This window comes from Pipistrellus kuhlii, unplaced genomic scaffold (genome assembly GCF_014108245.1).
Source record: "Pipistrellus kuhlii isolate mPipKuh1 unplaced genomic scaffold, mPipKuh1.p scaffold_m20_p_7, whole genome shotgun sequence".
In the NCBI taxonomy this organism is placed as follows: domain Eukaryota; kingdom Metazoa; phylum Chordata; class Mammalia; order Chiroptera; family Vespertilionidae; genus Pipistrellus; species Pipistrellus kuhlii.
In genome coordinates, this window is record NW_023425573.1 from 38,187,838 (window position 1) to 38,207,142 (window position 19,305).

Here is a 19,305-nt window from a genome sequence, read left to right on the forward strand (position 1 = left end):
CAGCTGCTTCCTGCTCACCCCCTACTGGGGATGTGCCCGCAACCAATGTACATGCCCTTGACCGGAATCGAACCTGGGACCTTTCAGTCCGCAGACCAACGCTCTACCACTGAGCCAAACCGGTTTCGGCAAAGCACTGAACTCTTAACCGCATTCCTCTGGTTTGCAAATAACTCAATATTCTACCTGACCTTGAGCCATCACTAATAATAAAGCACTCCTGCCTTTGCCCGCTTCATTATGAGGTTCCTTTAGTCCTTCACAGTTTAGATTTAATTCTCAACCCTAGTAAATGGCGGTAAAGGTAGATACCACGTCAACCTTGGATAATCAGGTTGGAAAGACAAATATACAGACAATTCTTGCTCATTTGGGGCATGACTGTCATAACGCTACTTCTCTACATCTAATCATCAAAACTTTTGAGTTCTCTCAACTCTAAGGATGGTGTGTGGAGCTTTCAGTGGAGTGTGGAAGCATGGGGCTCTCACAACCAAGGCTGGGATTGAGCAGCTGACCTAAGGTTTCCTTGTCAGATGGAGTCATGAGCCCCAGAATGGTACGAAATGCTTGGTAAGGAGAAAACCACCAATTTTCCTTTCTTCATTCCTAATCAGGTTACAGGTTTGTGTCCTAGTTTCTCCACTACATTGTAAATCCTTTGAGGTAAGGCCTTGGGAGTCAACGGCTTAGTCAATATTTCTAATGAAAACAACTATCGGTTCATAGTAGTAAAAATATGGCACCACAGTGTTCCAAACCACCACCAATTCAAATAACTCTACAAATTTAAGCTTCCTAATCATATTATCTAAAAACTTTAGATTATAATTTGGGTTCTTAAGATTCCAATTTATGAAGATACCTATTTCCTTTGGTTCTACATGTTATAAAACTTCAACCCAAAAAGGCCATATTGTGTCATATTTTTCACAACCCTCCAAAAACGTAAAAAATAAAAAAAATAAAATAGAAACTTAGTTTCTGTGCCATATGAACATAAGGCTGTGGTAGGATATGGCGCTTGGGCTGCAGTGTGCCAGCCCTGGTCTAAAGAACTGGGTTATTAGGAGCTTTCAGACCATGCCTTTTTTGTCTGGATTCTCAGTCCTGGAACAAGTTTCAAGGCACAGTGTGTCTTTAAGTAAATATTTGAATGGTTGATAAAAGCAAGCTAAGTATTGTGAAATTGCTGTTTGTACCTGCATTGGCAAATGGTAAAGGAAACATTGCAAAATTTCATGGGCACATGCTATTTTCTATCTGGCCATCTAGCTGTCTGTCTTGGTAGATTTTCTGATCCCAGCGATCAGTCCTATCACCAAGTTAGGTGCTGCTCAAAGGAGCCAGCCTTTGGCATTCAGAAACTTAATGCAAAAGGGACATTGGAAAAGGAAGAAATAGTCTGATGTTTAAATAAGAGGAAAAAATTAAAATTTAGTGCAGTAAGATTGAGCATTATAGACTTTAAAAAGCAGACAAGCTAGAACAAAATGTTTTATTATCAAAATAGAAACTTTATATAAAAGCATTACAGATCAAAAGCCTATTTACATTTATTGATTCAAGCTCCACGTATGCATCACTGGAAGGACACAGCAACAGGCTGCACATGCAAAGGGAAATGGACAACTCTCAGACTCCAGCTCTACCGAGTGATTAATGAAAAAAAAAAAAAAAAAAAAAAAAACGGGGAGAGGAAGACGGAGGAGACACATGAAATCTGCCCAGAAACTAAACTGGCAGAGATGTCAAGTCAACAACCTGGAAAGTCACCCATCTCCAAAGAGGCACTTCTCATTGCTCTAAAAGTGCTTGCAACCTCAATTCGAACCTCATGGCTAGCTTTCCTTGTGTAAAAGCCTCTACCTTATGTCTGAAAACAAAAAATTTCTTCAAGAAAACAAAAACTGCAAATTGTATGCTAATATTAGTATCAATTTTCCATGCAAAATGATCAAGAAATGAAAAAAACTTGGCAAGCTATCATTGTACTGAAGGTTATATCATGAATTCAAACCACCCTATTTCATACTAATTTCTTAGGATGTCTTTTCTATAATGACTGCAAATATAGCACTATCCACAAGTCTTTGGATTGTGACAGTTTGAGCCCGATGTACCATCCAACCTCATGGTGGAAAAAAAAATCAGCAACTAAATCCCAGCGGTGACTACTTGTATAATAAGTACCACAATGAAATAGTCTCATTAGAGGCATCCAAAGTAACATGTCCACCCCACTTTCCAACAGCTACCTCATTCCTCCACATGGTTTTAAGACTTTTGGGCCTTGATTCTGTAAGAAGTATCAACTAGTGTGACAATTATGCCCATTGTTTTTGTGTAAACAAGTTAGAGGGCTGATCTCAAGATATGTAATTAGTTAACACCGCTACCGCGTTTCTAAGTGCTTGGTTTCATAGGTGGATTTCAGGGCTAGTTCAACATCGATTAAATCAAACATGCTTTCATAAAACTGTCATTTTAAAAGAATTCAGAAACTAGAGGGTGAGAGAGACCCACTGTAAACAGTGGGGGATGGTGTGAGGGAAGGGGCAGGAGAAAGCAAAGAAATGGCAGGAGGGCAGAGCACAGCGGGAAACATGCCTCCGTGATGCTGGGAAACACGTCCGATGAGACTAACTTGATTTGAGTTTCCTACAAAGCAAACTGATCATCAGGATTCTTAACTCGGGTTTCAACCGCATGACAACATTGAAAACTTTAACAAAGAAGACAGGCACAGTGGAAGGCAGGTAGTGGATCTTCCAAATACTATGCTTGCATCTCAAACTCCTGCTTCAGACTGAAAAAAAAGAAAAGGAAACATGTCAAGGCATTGTTTTCAAACTAAGAATTCTCTCTTGAAAGCCTAATTCACTCTTTTAGAAATGTTTTTATTGAGTTATAACATACATGCTTTAACATATGTTGTGTACATCTCGAATTTACACACACACACACACACACACACACACACACACACAGCTCCACGACCCAGGTGACAGCAGATGTTTTAAACATTCCAAAAGACTCTCAATGTGCCTGCCCCTTTCCGGTCAATACCTGCATCTCTCTAACCCCTGAGGTAACCACTCCTCTGGCTTCTACCATCCTTTTATTAAAGACACATAAGTGAATGTAAGATTTGGGTGTGGAAGAGAGAAAAAGCAATCATTACCTTTTCAAGTAAGCATGCACATTCCCGAAGCCGTGGTATTTGGCCAGGTACACAAGGACCCCCGTTGCACACCGCCCATCTCGCTGGCGACAGAAACTGCAATTGCAGATTCCTCGACAAGGCGGGCAGTGCCAGTTCTGCAGAATTGGAAAAAGGCACAATTAAACCTACTCCTCTCTTCCCCTTACTTATCTACCCCTATTTAAACCTCTAAGGTTGGTATCATCAATCGCTTTTACATCTTTTCTTTTATTAAAAGAAAAAAATCTTAACATGGTTAATATCCACTAGTCATGCCTAATGTTCCCTTAGGAGTTCCGGCATAGAAAGCCACAAGGCAGTTACCAGGGGTGAACAGGAACGAAGAATCAGATTCCCCTGAGCATGCAGGTCCCGGGCCTGAGGAAGGGCTCACACCCACCCAGCACGAGCACTACGAATTCACCTGCCTTCCCCGAAATGAAAGCCCCACAGCAGGAGGCTCAACCCTTTCACCGATGCCATCTCTCTGGCCAAGCAGCTGGAGCCTGCCCTTCAAAGTCCCCCAGTCACCTACCGGGTCCAGCAGGGCGTCCTTGACCTCTTCGCCGTAACGGTTCCGAAGGCAGGGCCCGCAGAACTGGCCCCGAACGCCCCAGCACTCTGGGTTTCTGCAGTTTGTTTTGGTATCGATGGTTTTCTGGCGGCACTGATGGCAAGTAGACCCCTTCGAATAAAAAGCAAATTACAACAACGACGACGACAACACTGCTTTCTGTAGAGAAGACCGACTTATTTAGAGTGTCCTCCCTTACAGGCAGTCTGGCATTTTGAATCTTATTTCCTATCTTATATACACGTGGATATGCTAGGACATGGAAAGTATCTCAAGCATGGTGATTTCATGCAGCTGGCAGATTCAATATTATCTGCATGTCTTTCCTTCAAGTAAAGGTCTTAACATGCAAAAAAGCTTGCCCAGAACCCTTTTTAATCTTTAGCACACCACCACATCCCCAGCACCCATCTATGTAGGCACACATAATAGACACACAGGAAATATATGCTGGGTGAACCAATTTCTAAATTAGCACAAAAGATTTAATGCTACTGAAGACTTAAGAGGGCCTGATCCCAAGGATGCAACAAAACTCTCTTTCCTCCGATGAAAGAAAGACTCAGGCACACATCCCATATGCTAGGACGTTTAGAACATCAGCAAAACTCTATATAGAGGCTATCCTTCCTCTCATAGACGTGGACATTTTCATTCATAAAGTCAACAGGGGCCTTTACCAAGGAACGGCTATATATCTTCTCTCGAGAATTGTTGCAGATGTTCTCCAGCTCGTCCTCTGTGATTTCCTCCACTGGGCGGATGACGTGCGGGAGCGTCATGGATCCCGGACGTCGGCCTCGGGGCACGTCATCATCCTGCGAACAGCAAGCACGGACAGTGACCTGACCAGCTCTCCCAGACCCGGTCTCAGATACCCGACTCATCATTCCTTCAGAGAGTTCAACTTGGGAAATCTTTCTTAAGGCTTATGGGGAGGAGACAGGTCCTAAGTTTAGGAAATGATTCCTAAAACTAAGAAAAGCTGACAAAGAAAACTTGGACTCCTTCACCTGCTAACAAACATCATCAAATATTCCAGACATTCACAACTCGGGAGTCATAAGAGTATCCATATATAGGAGAGAAAACTTAAAAATGTAGTCAGTGGGATAATACCTTTCGACAGACCAAGTTCAAATCTTCCTCAACATAAGTATATCCACAGTAGAGAGAAACCTTACACAGGTAGTGTTATGTGTCAAAGCTTTTACCCCATTTGCAAGCCCTCCTGAGCATCAGAAAACACTAAACAGAAACATTATAAACCTAATTTATGTAGCAATGCTTTTATTCCAAGCTCAAGCTTTGGGGGTCATCAAAGAATTCAAGTAGAAAGGAACCTTACACATATAACCGAGATAAAACTTAGGTTAAGTGTTCAAGACTTACTCAATGTCAGACTCCATTGTGGAGAGAAAACATATAAAAACTCATGAATGTGGAAAAGCCTGTAACCAGGACTCACACCTCACTTGATAACAGAATATACAAGTGTGGTCAGGAGTATAGGAAACACAGAATTTATTCTTGTATTATATATTTTTCCATACAAACAACTGTAAACCTACTTTTGCCCACCACTCTAAATTTTTGAGAGAAACCAAACAAATGTATGGCAAGGCTTATCCAAAGTTTAAGCCTCCTGGGACATAACAGAATTCTTTACTAGGGAGAAACCTTACAAAGGTATTGAGTGTAACCAGCTTTATAAAAAATGCACAACTTTGTGTTCATGACAAAATTCATAGAAGATGGAAACCATACAAATATCTCAAGACCTTTAACAATGGCTTGGATACACCACAGAATTCCTACAGGACACAGACATTACAAATGTAGTGAAGATGTAAGTTTAGTCAATTCTTTCAATGAACAAAAGAAATCCATGTCAGATGTTAAATTCCAAGAGAATGAAAAGTTAAAATTGCCCTCGCCAGTGTGGGTCAATGGCTAGAGCATTAGCCTGGACACCAAAGGGTCTCAGATTCAATTACTGGTCAAGGGCATGTACCTGCATTGCAGGTTCACTCCCTGGCAAGTGTGGGAGGCAACCAATCAATGTGTCTCTCTCACATCAATGTTTCTCTCTCCCCTCCCTCCCTCCCACCCTCTGAGAAGCAATGGAAAAAAAATATCCTCAGGTGAGGATTAAAATTACATAAAACTCATGAGGATACTGTATGTCAATGGAGCAAGAAAATCTGTGGAAAGGTCTAATTATCTTCAGTTTATAAAATGTTATTTGAAGTTTCTTGAAAAGGCTACCCTGTTATCGATAACTTCAAAAAAAATCACCAAATAACTTGGTATGACATTAACAATTCTGAGTGGTTTGAGAAGAACATTTGATGTAAATCTTTTGGTATCGGGCCTACAGAAGATGGAAAACAGAAGAGCGAGCACAGATGTGGAGAACTCACGTTCATGTAGCCGTCCATGGTCTTCCTCTTTCTCACCAGCACGTACTTGTCCTCCTCCTCTTCCTCCTCCTCCTGCTCCGCGGGCAGCGCGCCGCGGGACCCGAGGATCCGGGACCGAGACCGGGTGAGCGGCCGTGCTCTCCGGTCGGGGTTCCTCCTGGAGGTGACGCCAGGGAATGTGCGCCTTCGGGGTGCCTTCGATTGCTAAACAAGACACAGGACAGAACCCATTTGTTCCAGAATGAAGAGAAGTGGCACCTTCTCCTAGGTGCGTGTGTAAAGGGAGAGCTCCGTTTTCTGACTTTCTGTCCTTTCGATAACGCATGGACAATGAGCCAAAAAACAAAACAGCCGTCATCATTTTGCTTTTGTAACACCAAGTCCAGTTTACCTCCAACTGAGAAATAATTTACTTATTCATCTACTTAATCACGATGTAAGAATAAATCCCGTTTTCCAAAGCAACCTTTTCTACATCTTTTTTTTTTTAAATATATATTTTAATTGATTTTAGAGAGGAAAGAAGAGAGAGATAGAAACATCAATGAGAAGAGAGAAAGAATCATTGATTGGCTGCCTCCTGCACACTCAGGCACGGGATGGAGCCCACAACCTGGGCAAGTCCTCAGAATATACTCACATATATTAGGCCATGACTTGGTTACGAAAACATTTTGTTTCCTTCTCAGATTTTAAAAACATCGGTTACTATGTATCTACCATGAAAAGAGAAATGTGCAAATGCTGGGAATACAGGAAAAATACTTTCCTATCTTTAGTCCGTGCCCTTGAGGGGTTTAGTCTAGTTAGAAAGAAGAGAAATAACCAACCAAAAGGGGTTTGAGCACTGCGCAAGCTTGGCACAGGGAGGCCTCCCCTTCCCGGGATCTAAGGAAGAGTCTAATTCAGAGACGTATGAGAAGGTTCCCTCTGTTCCCTTTGTCTATAAAATCCCTCTCACACACACCCACACCGAGCTATGAGAAGGTTTCCTCTTTGTCTGTAAGATCACACAGAATAAGGAGACTGGGCTTTCAAACATCCTAACAAACCTACCTCAGACCTGCCCAAGACACTACTGAACAGACAAGGAGGCGCACTTACTGATCTGGGGCCCGGGAGGGAATGCCGTCCAGGGAAGGAGCCAGGGAAACTGTCTAATTCCGCCATAAGCTTTGCAAGCTGAAAAGGAAGGAAACGAAGCAGAAATTACTGGTTTAGCGTAGCTGCTGAAGATGAGCAAGTTATGGAAATTACTGTCGTATATCTCAGAGTTCCTGATTTCTCCTACACATTTACCAAGACTAATAGATTTTTAAAAAGGAAAAGTGAGCTCAGGGAAAGAAACACATTTTAAAGCACACACTGTACAAATAACGACTTCATAGCTGCGCTGAGAACAATTCTTGACACAGATAAGCAACAAGTGGCTTGGAGAAAAGCTGGAAGAGTTCATTCTAACACATTCCGAGTGAGATACCTACCATGGCTTTGTTTTGCTTTATATTTAAAGCCCTTTTCTCCAGAAAATTCATGCCGTTTTCATCTTCTGAATCAGAGTTGGGATCGGTCACAGACTTCTCTGCGGCTGCTGGAGCTGCTGCCCTTTTGCTGGCCGCGCCCCGGGTATTTCGGGCCGGAAACTTCATGGCCACCCGGAGCGGCCCGGCCCGCCTGCTCTGACTGCGGGTCCTGCAGCCTGCATGGTCTGGCTGTAATCGCTGCTTAATCAGAACAATCGAGTTATCAGTGATTTGTCTGCTGACCCGGTTGCACCAGCATGGCTACATCGCCTCTTAACAAAAGATGCTTGCATCACATCATTTTAAATGGCCACTTTAACTGTCCACTTTAATTGGCAGCTCTGGCTAACAAAGCCAGGAATTATAAATACACACAACAATCTGAGTGTAGTGTAACTCTGGGAGCCTATCCGGGACACGTTGTTATACGCCGTTTTCACAGTCCCTAAGCCAGTGGTTCTGGGCCATTTTTTTTTTTTTTATGTGAAAATCCCAACTCTCTTTTTAATTTAAAAATAGATCTTTATGTATTTCAAAAGAATCCCTACAGGAACAAATATGTATTCTCCCATAAACATGATTTCAATGCTAATGGCAATATTAAACTATACTGAAGATGGCTTAAGCTTTAATCTACTTTTAAAAAATTGTGGTAAAATATATTTAACATAAAATTACCCATTTTGACCATTTTTAAGTGTACAGTTCACTGTTATCAAATGCATTCAGATTGGTATGCAACCATCACCACCATCATCTCCAGAACCTTCTCATCATCTCCGACTGGAGCTCTGTGCCCTTCCAACAGCTCCCATCCCCTCCCCGTAGCCCCCGGCAACCACCATGCTGCTTCCTGTCTCTATGAATTGATACTCTAGTTACTTCTCTAATCCCCTTACCATAAGGCTAAAATAAGAAAGTCCTTATTCTAACGTAATCTAGGTTTCCATCATTAAATATGTGTTAATAACGATTAGCCAGCCATTGGGGAAATGCACATCAGGATCACAAAATACCACTTCACACCCACACACACTGCCGGGGGGAATGTAAAGGGTGCAGCCACTTTGGAGAACAGTCTGTCAGATCCTCAAAAGGTTAAACAGACTTGCGCTACAGCCCAGCAACTACACTCCTAGGGAGATACTCAAAAGTGCTTGTCCACACAAAAGCTTGTACATCAATGTTCGTAGCGGTATTATCCATAATAGCCAAAAGGTACAAACAGCCCAAATATCTATCAACTGATGAAGGGATAAGGAAAACGCAGTACGTTCACACAATGGAATGCGACTCAGCAATAAAAAGCTACTAAGTATTGGCTTATGTCACAACCTGGAGGCACTCAAGTGAAACAAGCCAGCCCCAAAGGACCACATATTGTATGGTGCCTCTTCTGTGAAAAGTCCAGAACAGGCAAACCCAGAATGCCAGAAAACAGACTGGTGGCTGCCAGCGGTGAGGGTGTTGGGAAAGGATGCAAAGTGACCGCAGATGGGTGCCGGGTTTCTTCTGGAGTAATAAAATTATCCTAAAATAGATGGTTGTGATGGTTGAGAAAAAGAAACAAGAAAAATATCCCCCTTCACAACTTGAAAACCCATTTTCAAAATTCAAAAATTTCTAAAAACCCCCACAGCTTCTACTACTCTTCATGTACTTTTAGTGTGCACAAATTGAAACTATAAAATGACGGGGGGGGGGGGGGGGGGGGGGGGGACATGGACTTTCATGAGTTCTGAAGACTTTTAATTGATTGGCATTTTATTGGTTACAACACTCAGGACCTACAAAGAATTGAAACAATACTCAGAAGCGATTCGGGCTGCAGACTATGTGTGGGTCACATCCAGATTCTCAGAGCTGCCCTGGCGCTAACTCCAACATCTCCAACATGCACTGATGGAGACCAGTATTACTTATTACAGGAAATGCTGCACCACTGTCAAGTGATGAGAGCCATGAAAACATTCCCTGGTCAGGCTCTCTCACTATGTCAGCCTCACTCAAGTGTGGCTCCAGGCAGCCAGGCCACACGGAGCTGCAGAGCATGCACCTGCCTGCAAATCAGCACACGGCTTCCTTCGTCAAGAAAGTCCTGCTACAAGAAACCACCTGCAGAACTGAACGGTGTGCTCAGGGAGAGTGACACCCAGGTGCAACAGCAGCAGTGCGAGTGACAGTGTGAGCGGCAGTGTGAGCAGGAGAGGTTAAAAAGGTGAGAGGCAGTGTGTGCAGGAAAAGCAGGTCCAAGGAGCAGAAGTGGAAGCAGAAAGGGCCCTAACGGTCATAATCTGCACTCGGGCCCAGCACACGCATTAGCATTGGCTTCCCAAACACATGCACCTACTAAGGGAACATTCACCAAAGGCCTGGTCCATGCCAGGCCCTGGACTGGGCAACTGAACCTAAATGCGAATGTCACTAATCTTGAGGACACACATGTGCTTCCTCCAATTAGGCCGGGTTTCTGTGGCAATGGAAATCTGGAGGTTGGCCAGGTTTATCTTAGCAGTTTCCAAGATTTTCAGAGCCTACAAAACGTTCAGGCTTTACACACAGGACTACTTTATAAACTGCTTTAAGGCCTAAAGACTCTCACATGTTATAACACAGAATCTCTGGCACGATTCAAATGAAAATTAAAAGAAAAGAAAGAAAAAAAAACTCTTTAAAAGCAAGTACATCACGCCTCAAAATGTACCGTATTTCTTTGATATTGGTGAAATTCTCAAACTCACCATTCCATCTTGTATCTCACTCTCTGAGAAACCGCAAAATGATTCATCGTCAGAGTCGGCGTGAAAAATACTGGCCAGTTTGTTAGTGACATCTGGCCTTGGCTTCTGCAAAAATCCACAATGGTCTAACACATCTTGCACCTCACTTTCTGAGAAGCCGCAGAAAGATTCATTATCAGAGTCCTCATAAAAAACATTTGCCAGTTCTTCACTGATATCTGACCTGAATTTAGGTTTCTGTAAAATAAATAAATAAATGTGGTTGTGCATCTTTCCCCCCTTTTTCAAGAACCAATTTCCCATAAACCGTGCAGAGAGCAAATCACATTCACAAGTGCACTACAAGAGAATAGCTTTTGTTACAAAGAAAAACGGTTCAGAGGTTTACAAATGATTTCTGAGTTGTTATGGCAAATCATCAAGCATGTTAGGTTAGGCGACATTTCAAAAGGAGAGAATAAGTAGCTAATCTACCTCCAACAATTACTACCTAGAACCACAGCAAAAAGTGAAATGAAATTACAGTGCACACTGTATTTTCATAACCGCTGTATAGAAATGCAGGCAAAAAGCAAGCAGTTTTAATCACGCACAAAGCATTTGGGGCATTTTGAGCTCTGCAGACTCAATTCTGTTTATTCTCAGGCAGCACTTACTGTGTTTGCAAAATTATCAGAAGCAAAGCTGTCACAACTGTCATCAGAGGATGACGAGGTTTCCATGGAAATCAACTTCACATAGCTGAATTTCTTGAAGTTCGTCTTTACTCTGCGATCCTTTTGCTGCAAATGGAAATGGCAGTACCATTAAGTGGGATGCTCACCACAGTGGCTAACTAAAACATCTTTTTTTTTTTTTTTTTAGTAGCTTCCAACAGCACAGATATATCCATTTTTTAAACGCTGTATAGGAAAAGGTGTATTTGCAATTGCTATAAAAAATTTTCAAAACTAACTAAAATCCTAAAAAGGGATCCCCTCTGAAGGAAAACTGTAATATTTATCACCTTAAATATATATCTATAGAGCTACCTCACTACCCACCTAAAGAGCCCCCAAGCTCTCAGCATTATACTGAGCTCCCAACGAGTTCAATGCCAAACTCCCAAAATCTGCCCTTAAGGGTCCTTCAAAAGTGAAAAATGTTGGGGTGATTTCTCTCCTTCAGCTAAAATCAGGCTAATCGGGTTTTCTGCTGCAAGCCTAGGGCTATAAACTATGACACCAAGTCCCCACACTACACAACTGGATAGGACTTCTATTTCAAGATGGCAGGCTTTCCAACAGGCCTTGTTCCCATCAGGGAGGGGACAGTGATTTCAGCACAAGCCCTTACAAATAGGATATATCAACACAGAGAACAAATGTCCAAGGAGCCAAGTTAAAGGTCAAACAGAACTCCAAACCCAGGAGTATACCGATTCCACCCCAGCACTCTACCAGCCTGGCCCGACTTTCAAGCTCTTAACACTTGCTCTACGAGTCTTTAAGTTTTAAGAAGTCCTTTCATAAGGCACAAGTTACTTGTAGATATAAAAATGCTTCTTTCATTCATACTAGGTGTACCGGTTAATAATGCGGATTTCTTTTCAATGGATGGAGTTACACTTAGGTTGATATTTATGCGACTTGATATGTATGCTATTTTGTTGTATTGACAACAAGCTTCAAAACTTCATATGTCAAATTTTCTGAAGGTGTTAACATCATAGATATTTTTACTCTTAAAATTGTCGAATTTCGTGCCCCAAAAAGAGCATTTGTGGGAAGTTTTAATTCATTACTTTAATTCATATACTTCAGGAAGCTTATGGTGAACATGCTCCATCTCGAGATAATTGTGAAAGATGGCTTAAACGCTTTAAAAGTGATGATTTCAATGTGAAAGACAAATAATGTCCAGGTCAACCGAAAAAGTTTGAAGACCAACAATTAAAGCATTATTGGATGAAGATGTGTTCAATCTTTCAACTTGCAGAAAGACTGAACGTTGCTCAGCAAACAATTTCCAATTGTTTACAATCAATAGGAAAGATTTTAAAGGAAGGAAAAGGGGTGCCACATCAACTGAACGAAAGACAAATGGAAAACCACAAAGTCATCAGTAAAATGTTGCTTCAAGGGCACAAAAGAATCTTTTTTGCATCAAATTGTAACTGGTGATGAAAAGTGGATTTATTTTGAGAATACCAAATGCACAAAATCATAGGTTGATCCAGGTCAACCATCAACATCGACAGCAAGGCCAAATCGCTTCAGAAAGATAAGGCTTTGTGTTTTGTGTGGAGTATTATGAGCTTCTAAAACCAGGTGAAACCATTAATAGTGATCACTACCGACAACAAATAATCAATTTGAACCAGTCTTTGATCAGAATGTGCCAGAAGACATGGCAAAGTAATTTTGCTTCATGATGTCGCACCATCACACACTTCAAAACCAGTTAAGGACACGTTAAAAGATCTTGCCTGGGAAGTATGAACCCACCCGCCGTGTTCACCAGGCCTTGCTCCTTCAGATTACCACTTGTTCCGATCCATGGCACATACACTTTCTGAGCAGCACTTCAAAACGTATGAAGAAATGGAAAATCGGGTCTCTGAATTGGTTTGCCTCAAAACAAGAAAAGTTCTATTGGACGGATCCACAAATTACCTAAAGATGGGGGAAGTAGCTAGAGATGGACATTACTTTGAATAAAGCACTTTTGATGCTTCTCTTGGAATTATTATATTTTCTTTGGATTACAAAACCCTCATTATTAACCAGTTGACAGTTAACTTGCATTATTAACCGGTCAATAATTAATTGATTTTATAATCAAAGAAAACACGATAATTTCAAGAGAAGTAGTCTCTTGCAAATAAAATTATTTTCATGATGATGGTACCCAACCATCCTATGCTCCAAAGTAGACTCCATTCAATCATCTTAGGAAGTTTTTATCCTTTTAGAAAGACAAGAGAATATAATAAAAGGTAGAGCCACTACACATTAAAAAGATGTCAGAATCCCATTTTTCAGACAAGGGCATCAGAGGCTCAGGGGAGATGACATTTATTGTCCAAGATCATAGGGCTGGAAGGAGGACTCAGCCTACAATCTCCTAAAAACAGCAGTATTCTTGCATTACTGCAGGAATTATCATCATTTACACATCAATCTATCTGCAAGCAAAGGCTCAGGACAGTTTCGAGGAAAACATTCCATTGGAAGCAGTCAGGGAAATACATGCTGGGCTTTTAACAAGTCAGCACATGCCAAAAGTTGTTACTAGGCAAATGTTTGCAGGAAACGACTAGAAGAAGAAACACGCACATAGTTATGACTGAGATAAACTTCTTTGGCAATAACGAATAGCACTTCGCAGGTGTTTTCGGTGCCAGGTACTAAGTATGCTTTCACATTCTATAATTCATTCTTTGCAACTATTCCCACTTAACAAACGGGAAGCTGAGCTTCAGAGAGGTGAAAGGGATTATTCAAGGCGAGCGATTGCCTGACTTTGCACAGAGGCACGTCCGATTCCAAGCTCAGCTACACACATGGCTCTCTTCACCCTGAAAACCAACGATGTCTCTGAGCCCAGGTGCCCAGCCCGCTCCCCCCACCCGCCAGCCTCCCCACTTGTGGATATTTATTTTAAGCATGTCACATTCTTCCTTTTCACCCTGCCCCCACCTCCTCCCCTCCGCTCCCCTGGGGCAGACCCCACGTTCCGGTTTCCGTTAAGAGCAAGGAGTTAACTAACGTTCCCCTGGGCCAACATCCTGCAGCGTGAGAGGAAGGCCGGGGGCTGGGGGAAGGAATGGGGAAAGAGTGAAAGGCTGCAAAAGTTTGGAGCTCCAAGAGATTCAGTTGTACTTAATCACCGCATGGGACCCGTGTGCGCCACCAAAGTGTTTGCAAGACCTTTAAACTGCAAACCCACGGGCCCTGAGCGGCGAGCAGCGGCCCGGGCGGGCGGGGAGCTGGCGAGGGCCGGGGCGCTGCAGGGTCCAGTCACCAGGAGCGCATCCCACCGGCCAGGATCGGGCCCGCGGACACAGTGGGGGGCCCCCGCGAACACCATGGGGAGACTGGCCAGCCCCCGGGCGCTGTCCCGCACGTGCGCCTCGACTCCACGTGGCCTCGGAGCCCCCACCGCGGCCAGCCGTCCTCCTGCAAATCGCGCAAATGACTCAAATCTCGGAACAGCCGCGCACCACTTGCGCACGCCCGGCAGGGACTGCCCCAGACCCCAGTCACCCCAACTACACAAAATGGGGGGGGCTCTCCCAAAGGGGCGCCGCCCGGGACGGCCCGCCCGCGGAGGAGCAGCACTCCATCCTTGGGAGTTGGTTGGAGGGGGTCGGCCCGCACCCACCGCGCCCGCCCTGCGGATCTGCCCACCCAGCCCTCACCAGCACGCGGCGAGCATCCATGGTGGCAGCCGGCCGGGGCCCGGGCCCGCGTCTGGAGAGGAGAGAGCCGATGGCCGTGCGCCGCGGTCCCAGCGAGCAGCCGCCGGGCGGGCGGGCGGGCGGCGGCGCTCAGAACCGGGCCCGGAGGGCGGGGCTCGGGCCGGCTTTCCCGCGGCGGAGCGCACGCAGGTCCTGCAAGTTGTGGTGCCGGCCCGCCCGAGCGCCCGGCCCGCTCAGCCCAGAAATAAAAGAGGCTCACCAGATATGATGCACCCAAGTGCATGCCTTGGGAATCCCCTAAAATCCGCCTTGAAAAAGTGGTTTTTTTAGGGCTCCAGGACTCCTCTCTTTATGTGGCTGCACGGTCCTGAGCGAACGGCGCGAAAGTGGTTGGTGTTGCTGGAGAGGGGATGAGGGTGAGGGTGGGGGTAGCAGGACGATTAGCATGAATTTGGGGCAGGGAGAAGACAGGAGGATGAGGGCTCTGGGGAACCCGCAAGGGTCCTGTGGGTCTCTGCCCTGAGCCCTTCCATAGCGGCCTGCAGTTTGCATTATTAAAAAAATAAAAATCAAAGAACCACGCACCAACTCCACTCCTTGTTTGCACTTCTTATCTGGTAGCCACGCCATTATCTATTCTAAAGCTACAAAATGTGTTAAATCCGGATCTTTCTTACCAGCAGAAGAAACCAAGTTGTCTTACTTAAGAGTTGAGGTTTTTAAATTAGGAAAAGGGCGATGCCAAGACTTTATCTACTAGAGTGGATATAGAAGCTAAGCACGGTAGTAACATGGTTAGGAGATCTTTTCACTGGTCACCTAATTAGAATCACCTAAATCAGAATTGCTTTTACTCAAATCTGACACTACGACAAAACGAAGAGACATATTTTTGTAAAGAGCGAGGGGGAATTGCTTTTTAGAAGAAAAATCAAAATAATCCGGGTTGTTTTTAAAAGACCCTAATTATAATCTTACATTTAAAACAAGTGCTTGGAATAAACACTCCATTTCCCCCCTTCAAAACTTTTTTTTCTCTCTGGAATAATTCCTTTTAGTAAGAGAGCATGCGTGAACACATGGCGTTCCTCTTCCGATGCAATTAATACAAAACTGTGTGCTAGTAAAAATGCACAGGAACAATGGGTTGGAAGAATTGGGAGGAACTTGGTCGCCAGGTCTGCCAACCTTTCTAAAAAACGCCTACCCAGGGCCACAGTGCCACAGGGCAAGGGACAAAGAACTCACTGTCACAAGGTAGGCGCCTGGAGAAATTCCTGCGGTAGCAGGGGGCCCTCAATAAATATTTGTTGAGCAAAAAAGCAACTACGTATATGAACGGTGAATGAACTAAAATTGTTAGTGCTGTGTCCTTGGCCATGCAATCATGTGCCACTAAAATTAAATATATGAGAATTTGAAATTGTGACATGCATAAGGTAGAAGATTAAGCCACTTTGCCTATAAAAGGTTCTGAAAGGAAAATTCTCGTAGCCTTCCGAAGGCACTAGAAAATAATTTGGTTTACATACATTTTAAAAGATCAGATCTCTGACAGTCTTTTTAGTAATCAGGCAAATGCAAATTAAAACAAGGAGATTCAGTTTCACTCAGACTGGAAAAAAATTTAAAAGCCTGATAAGACCAGGTGTTGGCTAAGGATATGAGGAAATTCCTGCAATGATGTGAGGAGAGAGCAATTCAAGAGTGATTAGTAAATCCCAACAAAACCACTTGCAGATAAATACCCTGAAACAAAGTTTTTTCACACTGCAGGTTCAACTTAGTTGTTGCACCTAGCATATTTTCTTCTATCTTTGTTTTTGAAATAAAATTAAAAAAATAAGCCCTGGTCAGTTTGCTCAGTGGTCAGAAGGTTGGCCTGCAGACGGAAGGATCTCAGGTTTGATTCCAGCAGTGACCAGAAACCCAGTATGCTGGACTGTCGAGAACAAGGGAAAGGGAGGAAGACGGGCCAGATGACCTGGGGTCTTCCTGGCCATGCAAAGCATTTTAGATTTTATCCCAAGTAGAATGGGAAGGATTTTGTTGAAGGAAAGATCCAATCTGACTCCATGAGCCGTGTGAACTATATATAAACTGGAGGGGAGCAAAAGTGGGAGCCAGAGAGACTTAGGAGCCTGGAGGAGAAAGTGATGGCTTGGACTGGGGTACCTGTGGAAGAAGTTAATGTGGTCAGTTTAAGATATATTATTTTGAAGGTAGACATAATCAGACCAAGGGATGGATGGTTCATTCATAGTAGCACTGTATATCAGTAAAGTCCTGCAAATAATCTAAGTGCCCCTCAGAAGGGAAATGATACATGAACAGAGCTCTATATTTATGCAATGGGACTTGAACACTAACTCGAATGGATGGCATAGCTTACTTGATTCAGTGTAGCTAAATCTCTTTTTTTTTCAAGTTCTTAGTCTATTAACCCTCATGAAAAAGCCTCACAATCACCACAGATAAAGACACTGAAGAGCTTTGACTTCTTTTTACCAGCCCAGCGTTGGCCTTGACAGTCCCTGACCTCCTTCATTCTGTTCTTGTGTTCCTTTCACTGTTTTCTTGATGTCGCCTTCTCACACAGGCCATGTCATGAGAATTTGTTTGGGTCTATTTTTGTTTGTGTAATCCAAGGAATCCTAAATCATGCCAAAGCCCATCATCTTGCCACCACCACAATGGGTTCTGAATCCAAATACAAAGATGACATCTTGTACATGTTGACTCGTTTCCCCCAAATTTCTGTCTTCGGGACTGTTGCCTTCCCAGGGTGAGGGACGTCAAGGACCACTTATTTCTGCCAAAGTCCTGTGTTGGTCATGAACTTCCTGGTCTGGATAGTTACTGTGCCCTCAGGATGGTAGCCGATCTGGAAGCTGCCGAGGAGAGAAAGAGTGTGTCGCTAAATCTTAATGAGGTTGAATGAAAGAGCAAATTGAAAAGGTTTCTGTAAAAGGTATTTCCCTTATGCAAATTTTAAAAACACAAAACATACATAAGTTGTGAAATTATAAAAATACGGCCAAGCACAGTGGAGTAGAGGTAAGCTGAGGAAGGAAAGATGGAGGAAAGAGGGGAGGGTAAGGTTTTAAACTCTATTCGTAATGCTTTTTTAAACAAATAAATGGTACGAAGCAATATGGTAAAGTGGTAAATGAGAGTGGTGGGGTATATGAGTGTTTTTATATTTTTACTCTCCGTGTTTGTTTTTTCTTATATCTGTAGCATAGTAAAACATAGCTGTTATATTGAAACCTTTTTAAATTCTATTCTGTCATTCAAGATATATACAGGGTGTCCTTAAAAAAAAAAGTATACACAGTTTAACAGCTGACTCACTACACGTTGAAGATGAAATGTATTTTAGTAAACATTGCCTTTATGATTATTCAAAATATATATACATTTTGGGGACATCATGTATATTTCTAGGGTTTGAATATACATATAATCTCTTTATAGGATTCTATAAATGGGAATACAAGTTGCCTTTACACTTTAGGTACCTCATAAACATTTTATGTCACTTTGTTAATCATAGGCTAGTAAATATAATCATTTTAAAGGAAAAACACAAAATGAATGGAAGTGCGATGTGCACACAGAGATGGGGGCCCAGGATACAGCGATAGCTCGTAAGGAATGACATTTCATAGGCACGTACCTGCCATATACAGGCAGTATTTTATATGAGGGCTCTGAATACAGCAGTACTCGGTAAATACTTACCAATTAGAATGATTGAGATGGAATTTTAAATCTGTAAAACATTTTAAAATACCAATCTCCTGTTCAGGAGCTTTGAAATCCTCCCACAGTTATGAATGTTAAGGATTATTGTGTATTGTCCTGTAGTTTTTATTCATCTTGCACAAAAAATTCTGTTCCCTCTTATTCAGTTTGAAGCTTGACCCTAAGGTTCTGAGCACTCAGCACTTGTATAAAGAGGGGAGCTGAAGTCAAACCTAATTCAAGATGATTACTTTTAGCATAAATAATGAAAAAACTAATAAGATGTATCATTTTTAGATGCCATTTCAATATCCAGGAGATTAAGTCCACACACCCTTCCTTCTCTCAGACACTGTAACATGAGCCCAAGCAGCTCTGAAACCTTCAATAGACCATGCACACCCCCAGACAAAGGGCTAGGAAGAGTTTTCACTGTTTATGGATACAGACAGGTTGCAGTCTGTCAGGTCACAAATCTCTGTTTTAAATAACCCCTAATTATGGATTTACCTCCCCAGTGCTGGCTTTTAGGATGCACAAAGGCATGAAACCCAAAAGGCCTAGTGTTACCTAGCCGCTCTGCGGGAGAGCCCAGCCCCACCACCCTGGTCCCGTCTAGGGCAAGTGCAGAAACCAGCCTCTCCAAACTGCATCGGCATGTGTGCTTCTGACGGTATGTCAACACTCTTT

The 19,305-nt window shown here is 43.0% G+C and overlaps 1 protein-coding gene across 5 annotated transcripts; it reads right to left on the reverse strand.

The window, feature by feature from the left end:
* Nucleotides 1-1,484: 1,484 nt before the first annotated feature.
* On the reverse strand, nt 1,485-15,028 carry CDCA7 (cell division cycle associated 7). Of its 5 annotated transcripts, none has more exons than XM_036421847.2 (10): nt 14,869-15,028; nt 11,123-11,248; nt 10,467-10,703; nt 7,687-7,914; nt 7,307-7,384; nt 6,203-6,406; nt 4,460-4,597; nt 3,741-3,890; nt 3,185-3,321; nt 1,485-2,809 (listed from the first exon to the last, which is right to left on the reverse strand). In XM_036421847.2, the coding sequence occupies exons 1-10, from the start codon at nt 14,887-14,889 to the stop codon at nt 2,779-2,781; spliced, it is 1,350 nt and encodes a 449-aa protein (XP_036277740.1). In that variant the 5' UTR covers nt 14,890-15,028; the 3' UTR covers nt 1,485-2,778. The 5 variants fall into 5 exon arrangements, with proteins under 5 accessions (XP_036277740.1, XP_036277739.1, XP_045431373.1 ...); XM_036421846.2 differs by having other exon boundaries at nt 7,687-7,923; XM_045575417.1 differs by having other exon boundaries at nt 7,687-7,923; nt 11,123-11,368; nt 14,869-14,975.
* Nucleotides 15,029-19,305: the final 4,277 nt, after the last annotated feature.

Coding starts and splice junctions, on each gene's coding strand:
- CDCA7 (XM_036421846.2), bottom strand. CDS start 14,889: ATGGATGCTCGCCGCGTGCTG. Junction 4,598..6,202: donor CCATGGACGGCTACATGAAC/GTGAGTTCTCCA, acceptor TGCTGTTCGCAG/GATGATGACGTGCCCCGAGG. Junction 3,322..3,740: donor AGGACGCCCTGCTGGACCCG/GTAGGTGACTGG, acceptor CCAATTCTGCAG/AACTGGCACTGCCCGCCTTG.